The sequence below is a fragment of the Haemorhous mexicanus genome, chromosome 29 (genome assembly GCF_027477595.1).
Source record: "Haemorhous mexicanus isolate bHaeMex1 chromosome 29, bHaeMex1.pri, whole genome shotgun sequence".
In the NCBI taxonomy this organism is placed as follows: Eukaryota; Metazoa; Chordata; class Aves; order Passeriformes; family Fringillidae; genus Haemorhous; species Haemorhous mexicanus.
Genome location: NC_082369.1, coordinates 3,133,573 through 3,149,587, shown reverse-complemented (window position 1 = coordinate 3,149,587; position 16,015 = coordinate 3,133,573). Strand labels below are relative to the sequence as shown.

Here is a 16,015-nt window from a genome sequence, read left to right as displayed (position 1 = left end):
GAGCTCTCCCTGGAGCCTTCTCTTGTCCAGGTGAGCACTCCCAGCTGTCCAGCCTGGCTCCCCAGGGATGTGAGGGTACTCTCAGGGACAGATCCTGGCTGCAGGGACACTGAGCACTTTTCTGCTGGGAGAAGCCTGCGCAGCAGCAGTTCCTCTCCTGCTCTTCTGCCCACTCCTACACCCATGTTGCCATGTTTTAATAATTCCATCATCACTCTCAGAATTGTTACCACCAGAACCTGCAGGCTCCTGCCTCAGCTCCTGGGCACGCTGCCCTTCCCCTGCATGTCTCTGCACCTTCCTGCCCCATCCTGGGGCACATTTCATTCCTTTGTGCCTTTTTGCCAACAAATACCAGACTGGTGTCGTATCTGATCATGGGAACCACTTCAGTCTGTGTTGAACTCTGTGATCCAAGGTGTGATCACAGCCCTGCCCAAAGTGCAGCACAGGCTGTGTGGGAGTGAGGGTGCTTGGGCAGGAGGGAGAAGAGAAGGCTCAGTTCTCACATCTCCATGTGGTGTTGGTGAGAACACAGCCTAAAATCCAGGGCAATGCTCCAGGCTGGATGATTCCTAAGCTCAGGAGCTGCCTGGGTGGAGGTTCTTGTCCAAATCCCTTGGATCACCTTCCCCCAGCCAGGTGGGCAGAGCCACTCCAGGTCCATTCCTGAAACCTCTTCTCTGTCACTCAGTGAAAGATTCCACCTGATTTTGTATTAATCACAAGCTGGTGGATGCAGCCTGGCTTTTGTAGGACATTTGCTTTCTCCGGGTGCTGGCAGGGAGCTGAGGAGGAGGAACAGTCCTAAAGCTGGGCCTTTTGGATGCCTGTGAGCTCTGGGATTTCCTTCTAAATCTCCTGTAAGCCCATGAGAGCTGGGGGTGCTCACCTGGACAAGAGAAGGCTCCAGGCAGAGCTCAGAGCCCCTGGCAGGGCCTGAAGGGGCTCCAGGAGAGCTGGAGAGGGACTGGGGACAAGGCCTGGAGGGACAGGACCCAGGGAATGGCTCCCACTGCCAGAGGGCAGGGCTGGATGGGATCTTGGGCAGGAATTGTTCCCTGGCAGGGTGGGCAGGCCCTGGCCCAGGGTGCCCAGAGCAGCTGGGGCTGCCCCTGGATCCCTGGCAGTGCCCAAGGCCAGGCTGGACAGGGCTGGGAGCAGCCTGGGATGGTGGGAGGTGTCCCTGCCATGGCAGGGGTGGCACTGGATGGGCTCTGAGGTCCATCCCAACCCAAACTCTGACTCCCTGACTCAGTGGAGCTGCCTCAGATGTATCCAGCTCCAATCCAGCACCCAAAGCCCAGCCCTGGCAGCTGTGGGTGTGAGGGGTGACCATGACATCAGACACAGCCACATCCCTGCCCTCACTGCCACACTGGTGGGCCCTGCCCAGCTCTCCCAAGGGCTTTGTGTTTGTGCTCCAGGCTGGAGGAGACATTTCACTGCTTGGCTGCTGCTTCAGCCCAAACCAGGCTGTCTCTGGTGTGGTGGAGCTGGGTCCTGGCCTCCAGGGCCAGGCTGATGGCAATCCAGGATCCAGGGTCACGTCAAGGAGGGCTGAACCTCTGTCCCTCTCCCATGCCTTCCAGTCATTCTCTGGCTTTCCTGCAGGTTGGTGATGCCTTGAGGAGATTCAAGCTTTATTTTAAACACAAATCTTGTTGTTTGAGCAGGATGTGTCTTAGGAACAGATGTCCAGCAAGGACATATTGGGGAAGAACTGGAAAACATTGAGAATCCTGAGCTTTGTCATCTCCTCATTGCACTGGGATGGCCAGCACTGGACAAAACCTGGTCTGCAAGGGTGGTGAGCAAAAATGAGAGAAAACTGACTCATTAAGAGTGTGGCTTTGGAAAGGGAGTTTCCTGCTGTTTGGAGTCCTTGCTGGTTTGGTTCTTGCTTGTTCCCATTACATAATATATTGCATTTGGCACTGCTGTGTGAAAGTAGGAAGAGGGGAAGCTGGAGCAGAAGGAGCTTCACTCAAAAACTCATCTCCAGGTCCCAGCCCTTCCTGTCCCACTATAAATCAGACGAGTTTGGACACCAGCTACAATTTTGGAGAGGTAAAGTCATCATCAAAGTTTCCAGACCTCAGAGAGATGACAAAGCCCTTCCATGAGGACCCCAGCAAGTGCCTTAGAGGGACAAAGAGCCCCAGAGCACAGTCTTGGTTTTGGCAAGGGGATGAGGAAGGAACCCAAACCCCTCCAGCCTTCCTAGAGTGTCCCAAAGGAACTGAGAAATCTGTGGTGTGAGGCAGGGAGGGGAGAGCAGAGGGGCCTGGCAGGGTGAAACATCTGCCCCTGGTGTCTGGAGGCTGCTAAGTTTTAATTTGGGAATTTCTGGTCTGATAACAGAGAGAGAAAATGGGGAACAGGGTGGGAGGCACATAGAAACTGGGAAGCCCCAGCTGAGGTCTGGAGGTGGGTTGGAAGTTCCTGCTATTTCTGCTGTCCCTGCAGGACTTTGTCCTGTACTTTGTGGTGCATTTTTTACTGTTATGACCCTTTTAAGACCTGAAGCCTGCCTGGAACATCTCCTCCCTCCCCATGTCCTACAGCCCAGCTGCCAAGTCTGGGAGCATCCCCATGGCACAGGGATATTTCTCTGGACATGGATTTGTTGCTTCAGAACCGGCTGCTCAGTCCTGTGGGGCCAACCTGGAGCCCTGGGAAAGGTGGTAAATCCACCAGGACCTGCTCTCCAGTGGGTGCCATCATCCCAAAGGGGCTGGTGGTCTGTGGGAGGAGCTGAGGAACAGCTCCTTATTCCTACAGGAGGCAGAGCCCTCTGGTTCCTGGTGCCCTGGGTTGTTTGCAGGTCTCTTCAGAGCACAGGGAAGCAGCTCCTTCACTGGGAATTATTTGGGATCTGCAGCCCCCAGTGCCGGAACCTGTCTGGGTAAATGCACCAACGCTCCATCCCTCAGGAAGGCCAAAAAAGGGGAGGATTTGTGATCACTGGGATGTTAAATATTGCCAGGCTGTTCCACCCAAAGCTTCACTTCCCATAAATCTCCCTTTGCCTCAGTTTCCCGTGGCACGGCTGTTCTAGACTGTGTGCCACAGCCCCAGCCCTTGGCTGGACAAATATCAGGGCCACCTTCCCAATCCCAAATGGCACTTCCAGGGATAATTCCTTGGAGTGAAATCACATCCTCCTATTCTCCTGGGAGTGACAAACTGCAAATCTTTAAAGAGAGCAGTGATCAGCCCTGAGTGGTGCTGAGCTGTGAGAAAAGGGATCATGGAACAATTACAGGAAGCAGCTGAGACTAAAAGTAGGATTTAACAGGATCTGGATCTTCTGTCCCCCTGACCTGAATGAGCTCCTGCTGCCAGGGAAAAGAGCAAAACCTCTGAGATTTGTGAATTGGAGTTTTTAGGGCACACGTGGATTCGAGGCTGGGCAGAGAGGCTTTGATGTGGAGCTGCTCCAGATAGCTGTGGGTCATTCCAGGGGCTGATGGATGAGCCCATGGATGGCTCTCCCTCCACTGTCACTGTGGTGTTCTGCCCTGGCTGGTGGCCTGGGGGTGTCCCTTACCCCTCTGTGGTCCCAGTGACATTGACAAGTTGCAGGAGATCCTGGAGCCATCCCCGGGGCAGGGTCCTGTGCTGTGCTCAGGCTCAGACACCAATGTCACAGCAGGATGTCCCTCTCTGTTGCCTCTCTGCTCTTCACAGACCCTGCAAAGCTCATTTCACGCAGCAGCACATCCACAGCTCCTGACTGGTGACAAAGGTGTTCCATGTGTGTTTTGTGTCCCTGCCAGCCCATGGATAGATGGATCTTGTCACCATGCTGGGTGGCCTGAGCTCCAGCCAGTCCTGGGAGTGAGATCTGTGACTGGACCACAGTGACCTGCAGGGACCAGGACCAGAGAGCAGGACCTTGTGTGCTCCTTGTCCTGCTCAGCTCTGCAAACCTGTCCCCAGCAGGATTCCTCCATCACTGGGAGTGATTGAGACATCCCCAACCCTGGAGGTGACCAGGACAGGGCAGTCAGGGTGGGTGTGTGTCCAGCAGCACTGCTTCAAGGATGGATGGATGGATGGATGGATGGATGGATGGAGGGATGGATGGATGGATGGATGGATGGATGGATGGATGGATGGATGGATGGATGGAGGGAGCTGGGATGGATGGATGGATGAATGGAGCTAGGATAGATGGATGATGGATGGATGGATGGAGGGAGCTGGGATGGATGGAGGGAGCTGGGATGGAAGGATGGAGCTGGGATGGAAGGATGATGGATGGATGGAGGGAGCTGAGATGGATGGATGGATGGATGGATGGATGGATGGATGGATGGATGGATGGAGGGAGCTGGGATGGATGGAGGGAGCTGGGATGGAAGGATGGATGATGGATGGATGGATGGATGGATGGATGGATGGATGGAGGGATGGATGGAGCTGGGATGGATGGATGGATGGATGGATGGATGGATGGATGGATGCTGGATGGATGGAGGATGGATGGATGGATGGATGGATGGATGGATGATGGATGGATGGATGGATGGATGGATGGATGGATGGATGGATGGATGGATGGATGGATCCAGCTCAGGGCTGGGAAGCCAGAGGTGACATGGAAGAGTTTTTCTAAGACATGTGGTCCCTTTTTCCATGCTCAGCTGGAGGAATATGTTAAGCAGCAGCATCTGCTCCCAAAACCCTGTGGTTGGGTGTCCTCTCTTCCTGGGGAAACAAAGAGCCATGATTTTTCTGGCTTGCATTCCCTCCAGGCTAATAGGGTAAAAGGAAGAAGGTCCTCCAAGATCCCAGACTCCCAGACTCATTTATGTTGGAAAAAACCTCTAAGACTCTTGAGTCCAACCTGTGCCTGATCCCCACCTTCTCACCAGCCCAGAGCATTGAGTTGTTCTGTTCAACCACCTCCAGGTATTCCTTGGTGACTCCACCACCTCCCTGGGCAGTCCCTTCTAATGCCTGACCACCCTTTCCATGAAGAAATTCTTCCTGATGTGCAGCCTGAACCTCTCCTGGAGCAGTTTGAGCATTTCCTCTTGTCCCATCTATGCTCCGAGCTGTGGTTCATTAAACCAAGGTGGTACCAGCCCAGAGAGCTCCCATCTTCCCTCACCAGTTCCACACCACCTCAAACCCAGGAGAGGAGACAGCAGATCCCCTTGGCTGTGTTTTCCAGCTTAACCAAATCCCTGAAGCCATGAGGAAGGGCCCTGGTGATCAGAACAGGCATCAGAAGCTTTGCAGGCTCATGATGTGCAGCCAGCCCTCCCGGGCATGTGGAGCCTGCCCAGGTATCAGCTGTGGGAATCAGCTCATGCAGAGGATGCTCCATCTCCTGCTGGCTCCCTCCAGCTCTGCTGAAACACCTGGGGATGTGGAGCTACAGGAACATCCAATCTGCTCCAGGCCTTCCATCATCCACACCTCTGCAAGGAGATGGCTCTGCTTGGCAGATCTGAAATCTCCATGCTGACAGATGGGATCTGACAGGAGCAGCACAGCTGGCAGACAGGAGACATTCCTTCCCTTCCTGAAACCTCCCAAGTGCTCCTCAATAACGCCAGTGCTTGGGAAGCTCTGTGGTTCCTGCAGGAATCATCTCCCAGGTGGATGTTTGGTTCCTCAGGGGAAGGAGGCAGCAGCTGTGCATCAGCACAACCATTGCACAACCCCCAGCTGGAGCTGATGGATCCAGCTGAAAGAGGAATTTTGGGTCAGTGGAATATTGCTGTCAGCACTGGGCTGTGCCCAGGTTGCCATGGGGACACCTGTGCCTTTAGGGTTTGGGTCGTGCAGGGAATCAAGGTGCTCTTTCACCCCATTTCCTGGAGAATTTTGGTGTTTCTGTGATCCTCTCTTCCACCAGCCCTGCTCTGAATGCATCCCCAACCACATCTGAGGGAAGGGTGGAGGGCTGGGAGACACCAAGCTCCTCCAACAAGCCTGTGCAGTGCCTGGGTGAGCTCCATGTGCATCTCCAGCAGGACTTTGGTGCAGCAGTGGGGGACCTGCCCTGTGCAGCCTCAGACCTGTGGCCCCAAGGGACAATGCCAGCGTGGGGGTGACACAGCTGAAGCTGGGCATTACCTGCAGAGCTGTGCTGTGCCCAGGGCACCTGGCTTGGCAGACAACAGCCAAATTCCCATCTCTAAAATCCAGCCAAGAGCCCAACCCTGCCCAGGTTAGAGGGTAAAGGCTCCAAAGGCTGCGAAGTGTTTTGGAGTCCCAAGCCTTGGGAACATGGTCAGGCAGGTTCTGATGGAGCCAGGGATGAAATCCAAGGGGAAAAAAAACCTGCAGCCAGCCTGGTGAGCAGTGGGAAAGCCACCTGAGCAGCCAGCTGGAGCATCTGCCACCCCTCATACCCGTGGCAGGAGGAGACAGAGTCAGGCTGGGGCTGGGGGCTCTGGCGGGGGAGGGAATTGTGAGAATTGAGAGAAGATCCATCCCCAGAACCAACCTGTGCCAAAAATACTCAGTGACTAATTTTATGCCTTTCTGATTGCCTTTTAACTGTGAGTTATTAAAAATGGGGAGAAGGGAGATGATGTCTTGGTGGGAGGAGAAGTGAGTGTTGCCATGGCAGTGAGGGGATGCTGCAGCACAGCCTGGACCACAGTTCCTGAGGATGGAGGCTAGGAGGCAGCCCGGGAAGCCAGGGAAGAGGGGCTGTGCCATCCAGCCCAATCCAAAGTCACTCTTTGGCCCGGACGCTGCTCCACTGCCCTCCCTGCTCCCCCTCCTGGCTCTCTCCTCCTGGATCCGGAAACCCCAGCCGGATCGGGTTTCCCCCTCCCCGAGCTCACCCCGTCCCAGAGACACTTTTGTCAGGCTCAGGGCACGGAAGAAGCCGGGATTTGGGGGGGTTCAAGAGATTAGGAAAGAATTTGCCTCCGGGAATCTCTTTCCTCCATCTGCCCGGGATAAATTGTGCGATGGAGGTGGAGGCTTTGCAGCTCCACGGGGAACTGCTCCGAGCTACACGTGTGGAGGCAGAAACGCTGCCGGCCCCTCCCCGCTGCGGGAAGGGGGTGTTGAAATGTCCTAGGAAGGGTGAGGAGAGCTCTCGATCCTCTGGCTCCATGTAAGGATGAAGTGGGAGGGTGTTTTGCCGGAGCTCTGCGAGTGCAGACGGTGCCGGTTCAGCCCCTGGCATCTTTCCTGGAAGGACCAGCTCAGCCACGGGAGGCAGGAGCAGGGAACAAACCTGGGGGCAGCACGAGAAACGTGATTAACTGGGAGGAAAAGGGATTTTATTTGGCCTGTTGATGATTTTCTTCTTTCATCACCTCCCTATAAAGCAAATGCCATGCCAGTGAACAGCTCTGACCCTGCTGGAATGGGAATACAACCGGGAAAACTCTCCCGAGGGTGTGCCCAGCACTCTGGCTGCTCTGGGAGCTGTGTGCAGCTCCATCCCCCCTCCATCCCTCCGGCTTCCACGGCACATCGTTCTTCCCTCCGTGTGCTCAGTCCTGTCCCTGCCAGAGAGGGCAAATCCCTGCCCTGGGGAGCAGAGGCTACTCCTGAGCCCCCTAAAGCAGGACCTGGATCCAGCCTCGCCTGGGCAAGGCAGTGCCTGGTTTATTCCTCCTTTAGATCTTGCTAAAGAAAAATGTCAATACTGCAGGTGGGAAATGTTACAGTCTCAGGGACTTGGGGGTTTTTGTGGCTGAAGCCTCTGCATAACAGCAATGTCCTCAAAGTGGACAGACTGGTCCCAGGCACTGCTACTCCACATCCCTGGCACAGGAGCTTCTGCCTGAGGCTGTTCCTGCCCGTGCTGAGCTGAGGGCTCGGGATAACCCCCACAGGCAGGGCCGGAGCCCCAGGGTGTTTTGCTGCTCCCCACATGGGATTCTTCATCTCTTCCCTGTATCCTGGGGTGGGTGAGATGGGACATTCCCTCTCTCACCTGTCCAGGAGGTGCCTGTGGCTGTGACAGGCTCCTGGGGACAGGAACGGGGACATCAGAGGGGTGGGAGGGCAATGGACCTCTCCAAACACTGCAAAATGGGATTTTCACTGGGGTTGTCTGAGCACTGCTGCCCCCAGGGGGATTTCTCATCCTCTCTCCTTACCTGTGCCTGGCTCCACCTCTGCACCCACAGCACTCACATCCATCCATCCATCCATCCATCCATCCATCCATCCATCATCCATCCATCCATCCATCCATCCATCCATCCATCCATCCCCATCCATCCATCCCCCATCCATCCCTCCCCCATCCATCCATCCCTCATCCATCCATCCATCCATCCATCCATCCATCCATCCATCCATCCACCCATCCATCCATCCATCCATCCATCCCTCCATCCATCCATCCATCCATCCCTCCATCCATCCCTCCATCCCTCCCCCATCCATCCATCCATCCATCCATCCATCCATCCATCCATCCATCCCCCATCCATCCATCCATCCATCCCCCATCCATCCATCCATCCATCCCCATCCATCCATCCCCCATCCATCCATCCATCCCTCCCCCATCCATCCATCCATCCATCCATCCATCCCTCCATCCATCCATCCATCATCCATCCCTCCATCCATCCATCCATCATCCATCCATCCATCCCTCCATCCATCCATCCATCATCCATCCCTCCATCCATCCATCCATCATCCATCCATCCATCCCTCCATCATCCATCCATCCATCCATCCATCCATCCATCCATCCACCCATCCATCCATCCATCCCTCCATCCATCCATCCATCCATCCATCCCTCCATCCATCCATCCATCCATCCATCATCCATCCATCCATCCCTCCCCCATCCATCCATCCATCCCCCATCCACCCATCCATCCCTCCCTCCCTCCCACAGCTGGCTCACACACCCGGGGCCGGGGGCCTGTCCCCTCCCCGTGCTCTCCAGGGGTGTCACAGAGGGACAAACCCCTCGCAGGTGCCCCGAGAGCCGCAGCCCGTGCCCGGGGCAGCCCCTGCGCTCGGGGCCGGGGCTGAGCTGCCTTTTGTGGCGCTCGGGCCCCGGTGATTGGGCGCTATTTTGCTCCGGCTCCCTCCGGCAGCTGTTGCTGTTCTTTACCCGGGAGAGCCGGGGCCGCCCGGGGGCTGCAGCCGAGGAGGAGGCGGCGCTGACCCCAGGTACGGATTTCTGGGGCTTTTTAGCCCTGAAGTGGGGCAGCCCCCGGGCAGCCCTGGCCACAGCCCGGCTCTCTGTGGGGAGCGGGAGCCACGGGGCTCATCCCCGGGCGGGGGTGACAGGGACAGCGGGGCAGGCGAGGGGACTATTTTTGGAAGTTTCTTTGACGTGAGTCAGCGGTGAAGGCGACCTCGGGAGCCCGTGCGGATGAAGTCCCAGCGGCAGCAGAGCGGAGCTGATTATTTGTTAAGTGCCTGCGATTTTGAGCCTTTACGGGCGGATCTGGCGTGCGGGGCGGGAGTCCCGGAGAGGGATGGGCGGGAGAGAGGGATGGATGGATGGATGGATGGATGGATGGATGGATGGATGGATGGATGGATGGATGGATGGATGGATGGATGGATGGATGGATGGATGGATGATGGATGGATGGATGGATGGATGGGAGCGCTCCTGGGCAGGGGCACAGCGAGCAAGGACTTGGGGGCTGCGGGTGACCAACCCTGCCATGGGCAAAGTGTCCCTGGCACTGTGGCCACTCCTGGCGCTGTGACCAGCCCAGCCCTGCTTGGCCTGGCAGTGGCTGTGCCTGGATCACCAGCCCAGGACAGCTGTTCTTGCAGGTGACTCGGCCCGTCCTGCCTGGGGACAAGGACCCTGCGTGGGCTGTGGAGCTCCAGAGTGCATCCACACCCTGCCAGGGCGTGGAGCCCCATCTCCTGGCCAGGGGGGACAGACCTGGACATGGACCTGGTCAGCTCTGGGGCCAAGTTAATGCCTTTGGGGCTCGTGGCAGGGAAGGACACCTGCCTGCCCCTGGGTCTGGAGGCTGTTTGGGCTCCTCCTTCAGGGGTGGAGGCATGGGAAGAGTCTGGCACTCTGTGACAGGGCACTGGGCTCAGCTGAGGACTGGGGAGCCCAGCAGGAGTGTGCTGTGGGCACAGTGTTAGATCCTTCTCGGTTTGGTGAGGGTCCCCCGAGGTGTCATTGTCCCTTTGTGGTGTTGGAGAAAGACTTGGGATGCCCTGAGGCCACCAAAGGGCTGTCCAGGTGGGCAGGGAGAGCTCAGAGACGGCCAGGGAAGGACAGGAGGAGAAGTTCCTTGTTCTCACCATGAGCCATGGCCACTGGTGAGGTGTGTGAGACTCTGCAGGACACAGCTCAGCCTGGCAGAGATGGTTCTTCGTGGTGGCATCCCTTCAGGTGTCACTTCAGGGCACTGAGGGACACCTGTGTGACACCAGCCCCATGGGAGCATGGATCATGGCCAGGCAAAAAGGAACAGAGGCTCAGGCCCTCCTTCACCTTCCTGGTGCTCATCTGTGCCCCAAACCAGGGTGAATGACTGAGAAGATCAAAAACAGGGCAAGCACATGGGGGGAAAACACTCTGGGGAAAAGTTCCTCAGCTTTGTGCTTTCCCTGGGTCTGGAACCCCCCCAGGCACCATGAGAGTCCTGGGGCAGCTCCATCCCTTCCCAGCAGAGAAAGGACCAGACTTACATCTCTTAAACAAACCAAAGACTCCCCTTATTTCCTCTTGAAAGCAAAGACCTTTCAGATCATGGCCAAAAGGTTTCCTCATATTTATCTGTTCTGCTTCCAGCATTGCATGGTAGGTTTCATCCTGGGTACTGGACTCTTTTTCTCAGTGTTCCACAGAGGGGAAATCAACTAAATCTGGCTCAAAGGGGGCAAAAATTCTTCCTTCTGGGGAGGATGTGGCACCTGAGGCACTGGACTCGGAGATTCCAAGAGGGCTGGGGCCAGTGGTGCGGGGACCTTGTGGTGCCTTCCCCCCCTGCAGCTCTCCCAGGGCAGAGAAACCCCCAGGACCCCCTCCCCAGCCCTTCCTGGTGTCAGAGCCCTGGGGACCCTCAGTTTGCTCTGCCACTTCCCAGCTGGGAGAAGCCCTGAGAGCCCTCCCTGAGCTCCCTTGAGCTCCTTCTGGAGCTCTGGTTCCTCCATGGTTGCTGGGCCTTCTCCTGCTGCCAGGCTCTGGCCCTCCAGTGTCCAGCCTTGTGGTTTTGGGGTGTCCAAGCACACCCTGGGCTGCTGGTCCCCCCGTGTGCCTTGGCAGGGAGGTCGCTGTCCCTTTGGCTGCCACTCCCCTGGGATATGCAGGCTGGTGACCTTTTGGGGCTCAGAGTCCCAGAGCTCCCCTTGCACCACCTCGATGCCTGGGGGGGTTTTGCCTGGCTTGGGACACCTCTGTCCAAACACGGGTGGCACGGGGACACCAACGGGGGAATCACGGCCAGATGTCCCCTCTGTGCAGACTGGGGGTGTCCCCGAGGGGCCCACACCCCCCAGCCCCTGGTGATTCCCACCTCCCCAGGTTTGTCACCTGAGGAGCTGAGCTGTGCTTGTCTGTGACAGATGGCAGCGCCCCGGTGAGCAGCGACAGCCAGGGGAGAGCTCGGAGCCCATGTGAGTGCCCGGGGCAGGGAGGGGGCTGGGGGGATCCTGTGCCAGGGCAGGGGTGCCAGGGGAGATCCCTGTGCCTGGGGGGATCCCTGTGCCTGGGGAGGGGGCCTGGGGGATCCCTGTGCCAGGGATGGATCCCTGTGCCAGGGCAAGGGGTGCCAGGGATGGATCCCTGTGCCAGGGCAAGGGGTGGCAGGGATGGATCCCTGTGCCAGGGCAGGGGTGCCAGGGGAGATCCCTGTGCCTGGGGGGATCCCTGTGCCTGGGGAGGGGGCCTGGGGGATCCCTGTGCCAGGGATGGATTCCTGTGCCAGGGCAAGGGGTGGCAGGGATGGATCCCTGTGCCAGGGCAGGGGGTGGCAGGGATGGATCCCTGTGCCGGGTCAGGGCAGGGGGTGGCAGGGATGGATCCCTGTGCCAGGGCAGGGGGTGGCAGGGATGGATCCCTGTGCCAGGGCAGGGCAGGGGGTGGCAGGGATGGATCCCTGTGCCAGGGCAGGGGGGGCAGGGCAGGGATGGATCCCTGTGCCAGGGCAGGGCAGGGGGTGGCAGGGATGGGTCCCTGTGCCGGGTCAGGGTCAGGGGGCCGGGCTGGGTCTGTCCCGCAGTGACATTCCGCCCGGCAGGGTTGCAGCACGTCCATCCCGGGGCAGCCCGAGGTCCCCCAGCTGTCGCTGTCACTGATCCGTGCCGGTGGGCAGCTCTCTCTGGTGGCACTGACCAACGCCCAGCCCGGCCACCAAAGCTCGCTCAGCACCGAGCCCGGGGCACAGCGCGGCTCCCTCCGCTCCCCGCACACCGACCCTGCCCTCGGCGGATGCTGCAGCCCCACCCCAGCCCCGGGGGCTGCTCCGGGGACAACCCAAACACAGCCTCAGTCGCCAGCCCACCCACGTGTTAGCCGGGGCTAACTGGTGGCTAAATCCAGCTTAAAGGACATAAAATACTCCGCAGTTTTAAGGCTGTTGAGGGGAACACACGCCCCAGGTGCTGCAGGAGCCGGGTTGGTGCCTCTCGCTGGGGCAGCCCCGGGGACCCCCGGCGCAGAGTGTCCCTGTCCCTGTCCCCACAGCCACGCTCCGTGCTCTCCCCGCAGGGAATAGAGGAGGAGACCCTCTCCGAGCAGGACCGGGACCAGCCCGAGGCAGAGCCAGGAGCCGGACATGCCAGAGCCAGCCCCGCTCGGCGGGGACAGGAAAGCGGCCGAGAAGAAGCGGGTGGAGAAGGTGGGAGCCAAGGGCAGCGCTGCCGGGCCGCCAGGTGGGTGTGTGGGAAAAGCCTTCCCTGCCCCAGGACGGCCACCCTGGCCCCCGGTGGCCACAGGGCAGAGCCCCCTGTCCCCGGCCAGCCCGGGAGGCGCTGTCTGGCCATGGAAAGGGGAAATCAGTGGGGAAATCGCTGACACGGGGATGGAGATGGGGCTCCTCAGCCGCCTGCCAGATCCTCCTCCTCCTCCTCCTCCTCTCCACCCCGCCCAGATTTGCTGCTGGAGGAGGAGCACGGACACAGCTTTTCCCAGTTTGATCACCAGGATACTCTAATGCCACCATGGCCCAAACCCCGCGGTCTCAGCCCCTGGAACACTCTTGTCCCCACTCCTGCAGTTCAAACACGTGGCGGGAGCAGCTCCTGTCCCTGCCTCTGCCCCCTGTCCTGTCCCCTGCTTCTGTCCCTATCCCTGTCCCTCTCCCCTGCTCCTGTTCTTATCCCTGTCCCGTCCCTGCCCCCTGTCCCTGTCCCCTGCTTCTGTCCCTATCCCTGTCCCTCTCCCCTGCTTCCGTCCCTGTCCCTGTCCCCGTCCCCGTCCCCGTCCCTGTCCTTATCCCTGTCCCCGTCCCCGTCCCCGTCCTCGTCCCTGTCCCCGTCCCCGTCCCCGCCCCTGTCCGTGTCCCCGTCCCCGGACCCGTCCCCGTCCCCGGACCCGTCCCCATCCCTGTCCCCGTCCCCGTCCCCGGACCCGTCCCCGTCCCCGTCCCTGTCCCCGTCCCCGTCGCCGTCCCCGTCCCCGTCCCCGTCCCTGTCCCCGTCCCCGCCCCTGTCCCTGTCCCTGTCCCCGTCCCTGCCCTGAGCGGGCTGTGCAGGAGGATGTTAAGAGCTCTTCCCACCCCCAGCTCAGAGCCCTTTGCCTCTTCCCAGTTCCCCCAGTAACATTTTCCCACGGCCCAGTCCCCAGGAGCCTCCCTGTGCAGAGCAAGGCGGAGCCGCCCAGCCTGGACCCCGCGGAGGAGCCGCTGCTCTGGGAAGGGCTCACCCTCAACAAGTGCATCCTGGTGGCCTCCGTGGTGGCCCTGCTCAGCGTCACCTTCCAGGTGCTCCAAGGTGAGTCGGGAGCCGGGCGGAGCGGGAAGGGGCGGCCAGCCCGTGCTGCCAGCTCCTGTCTCCTGTCCCCTCCTGTCCCCTCCTTGTCTTGCAGCGCCATGCTCCAAGGAGGGACTCGCCCGCGGCCGCCAGGAGCCTCCGCCCCCTCCCGTTCCCGGTGGGTCCGACCCTCCGTCCCTGCCCAATCCCCCGGGTCCGGCCCGAGACAGGACCGCAGCCCTGGGAGCCCCCGGCTGGGATATCCCGCCCAAGCAGCCTCAGCTGACAGTGGCCTGTCCCTCTCCCCTGCCAGAGGCCGTGAGCCCCCAGGTGGAGATCCCGGAGGCGGTGACTGCCCAGCCTGCGCCGCCACCGGAGAGCAGCGCGGTGGAGGATGATGATGATGATGAAGACGGTGACGATGAGGATGACAGCGAAGCTGACAGCAACCTGGTACGGGTCAGGGTGGCACCTGCCGGGGCAGGGAGCAATTTGTCCCCAGGGGGAGGGATGGAGAGGGATCCCGGTCCCCTGGGCTGCATCTTCAGTTCCTGGTCTCTGTCCCCACAGGGAGAACCCTGGATCTTCAAGAAATGGTTTGGCCGTGCAACACCAGAGGATGAGGACAAGGATGGGGACAAGGTTGAAGACAAGGATGAGGACGAGGATGAGGATGAGGACAAGGAGGAAGAACCTGCAGATGTCCCTGAGGTGCCAAAGGCTGTGACAGAGGGGAAGAGCCAGGAGAAGAAGGTGGAGAAGGAGGAGGAGGAGGAAGAAAAGAAGGAGAAAGAGGAAGAAAAAGAGGAGAAGGAGGAGGAGGAGGAGGAGGAGGAGGAGGAGGAGGAGGAGGAGAAGAAGAAGGAGGAGAAGAAGGAGAAAGCTAGGGAAGGCCGTGCTGTCCATATGGAGCGGAGCAGCCGGAGGGAGGCACGAGCCAAGGACAGGACAGCGGGGGACAGAGCTGGCCGAGCCCCCCGGGCCCCCAGGGAACCGGAGCAGCAGCCCCAGAAAAAGCGGGACCGGGAGAGGAAGGAGAGGAAGGAGAGACGGCGGGAGCGGGATGAGTCCAGGAGGGAGGGGTGGAGGGGCCGTCCCGGCAGGGCTGACGGCGGCCGGGAGAGCCCGAGGCGGGACTGGAAGCAGCAGAAGGGCAGGAAGCCCTGGGAGCCGGCAGCGGGCAGGGACGGCAGGGCCAGGGAGGGCAAGAGGCGCGACTGAGGCCGGGGTGGGCGCGGGGCTGGATGGCGCTGGATCCAGGGGGCTCCAATCCCACCCCTGCCTGCCCTCCAGAGACACCCCCGGACACAGGCAGCACACCAAGGACCCCCGAGCAGCAGCAGAGCAGCCCAGGAGCCTGGCACGAGCCTCCCCAGGGACTTAGGGTCCCTCTGGATCAAAGGCAACCTAAAAGGACTCATGGAAGGAGCTTCTTTGGGCCTCCTGCCTTCTCCATCCCCACCCAAAACCCCTCTGCAGTTCCCCTCCTCGTGGTTCCGGGGATCCCAGTGAACAGAGTTGTGTCCAGACTGTGCAGCTCTTGGGTTAATGGTTTTATTGAAAGCAAATCAAGAGAGAAGAATAATCTGGGTTACAGAGCCAGGCTGCAGCCATCCTCAGAGGGACATCAGGGACATCAGGGACAGACCCCAGCCGACCTCAGCCAGCCCAGTGCCATCGCTGGGGGTGGCCCAGAAGGTGCTGGTGACAGAGCAGGGCTGGAGCCCTTCACCCAGGGATCCCTGCGGGCCTCGCCTTCTCCGAGTCACTTGAGGAAGGAAACACAAGAGCAATATCACACAGCCAGAGATGTTCACAGCCCCCACCTATGGCAGGTTTCAGTATTTGCTAAATCAACAGTGGTTAAAATAAACTATTTTCATTTTTAATAAGGTATTCAACTGGATGTTTTTTAAAAATAGGGTAAAAAACAAAGGAAAACAAGAAAAGCCCTTGTCTCTGGTTAGGTGTTTTGTCCCTGGTTAGGTGTTTTGTCCCTGGTTATGTGCGTGTGTGTTTCTGGGTTAATCCTGCAGGGCTGTGAGATGGGACTGGTGGGCACCAACCTCCAGCCGTGCCTCCTCCTGGGGACGCTGCAAAACCCGAGGAGGTGTAGCCAGGACAAGGCCAGGAGCTGCTCCCCGGCTGAGGCCCGGGCTCA

General features: G+C 59.3%; 1 protein-coding gene and 1 long non-coding RNA gene across 6 annotated transcripts in view; both read left to right on the top strand.

Annotated features, from left to right (window-relative positions):
• LOC132339529 (cilia- and flagella-associated protein 251-like) overlaps positions 1–15,746 on the top strand; it is a 36,787-nt gene extending 21,041 nt beyond the window's left edge. Inside the window, exons 1-7 of one of the 5 annotated variants that reach the window (XM_059869831.1) lie at positions 9,040–9,132; positions 11,509–11,559; positions 12,653–12,816; positions 13,723–13,875; positions 13,970–14,032; positions 14,168–14,307; positions 14,425–15,746. In XM_059869831.1, the coding sequence (XP_059725814.1) occupies positions 12,720–12,816; positions 13,723–13,875; positions 13,970–14,032; positions 14,168–14,307; positions 14,425–15,075 (1,104 nt within the window). In that variant the 5' untranslated portion in view covers positions 9,040–9,132; positions 11,509–11,559; positions 12,653–12,719 and the 3' untranslated portion in view covers positions 15,076–15,746. Of the gene's footprint in view, positions 1–9,039; positions 9,133–9,245; positions 9,376–11,467; positions 11,560–12,298; positions 12,560–12,652; positions 12,817–13,722; positions 13,876–13,969; positions 14,033–14,167; positions 14,308–14,424 lie in introns of those variants that run through there. The other 4 variants (XM_059869835.1, XM_059869832.1, XM_059869833.1 and 1 more) reach the window with 4 other exon arrangements.
• LOC132339689 (uncharacterized) lies at positions 1,170–5,830 on the top strand. Its single transcript, XR_009489711.1, has 2 exons — positions 1,170–4,017; positions 4,921–5,830. It is a non-coding gene; the product is annotated as an uncharacterized LOC132339689 (long non-coding RNA).
• Positions 15,747–16,015: the final 269 nt, after the last annotated feature.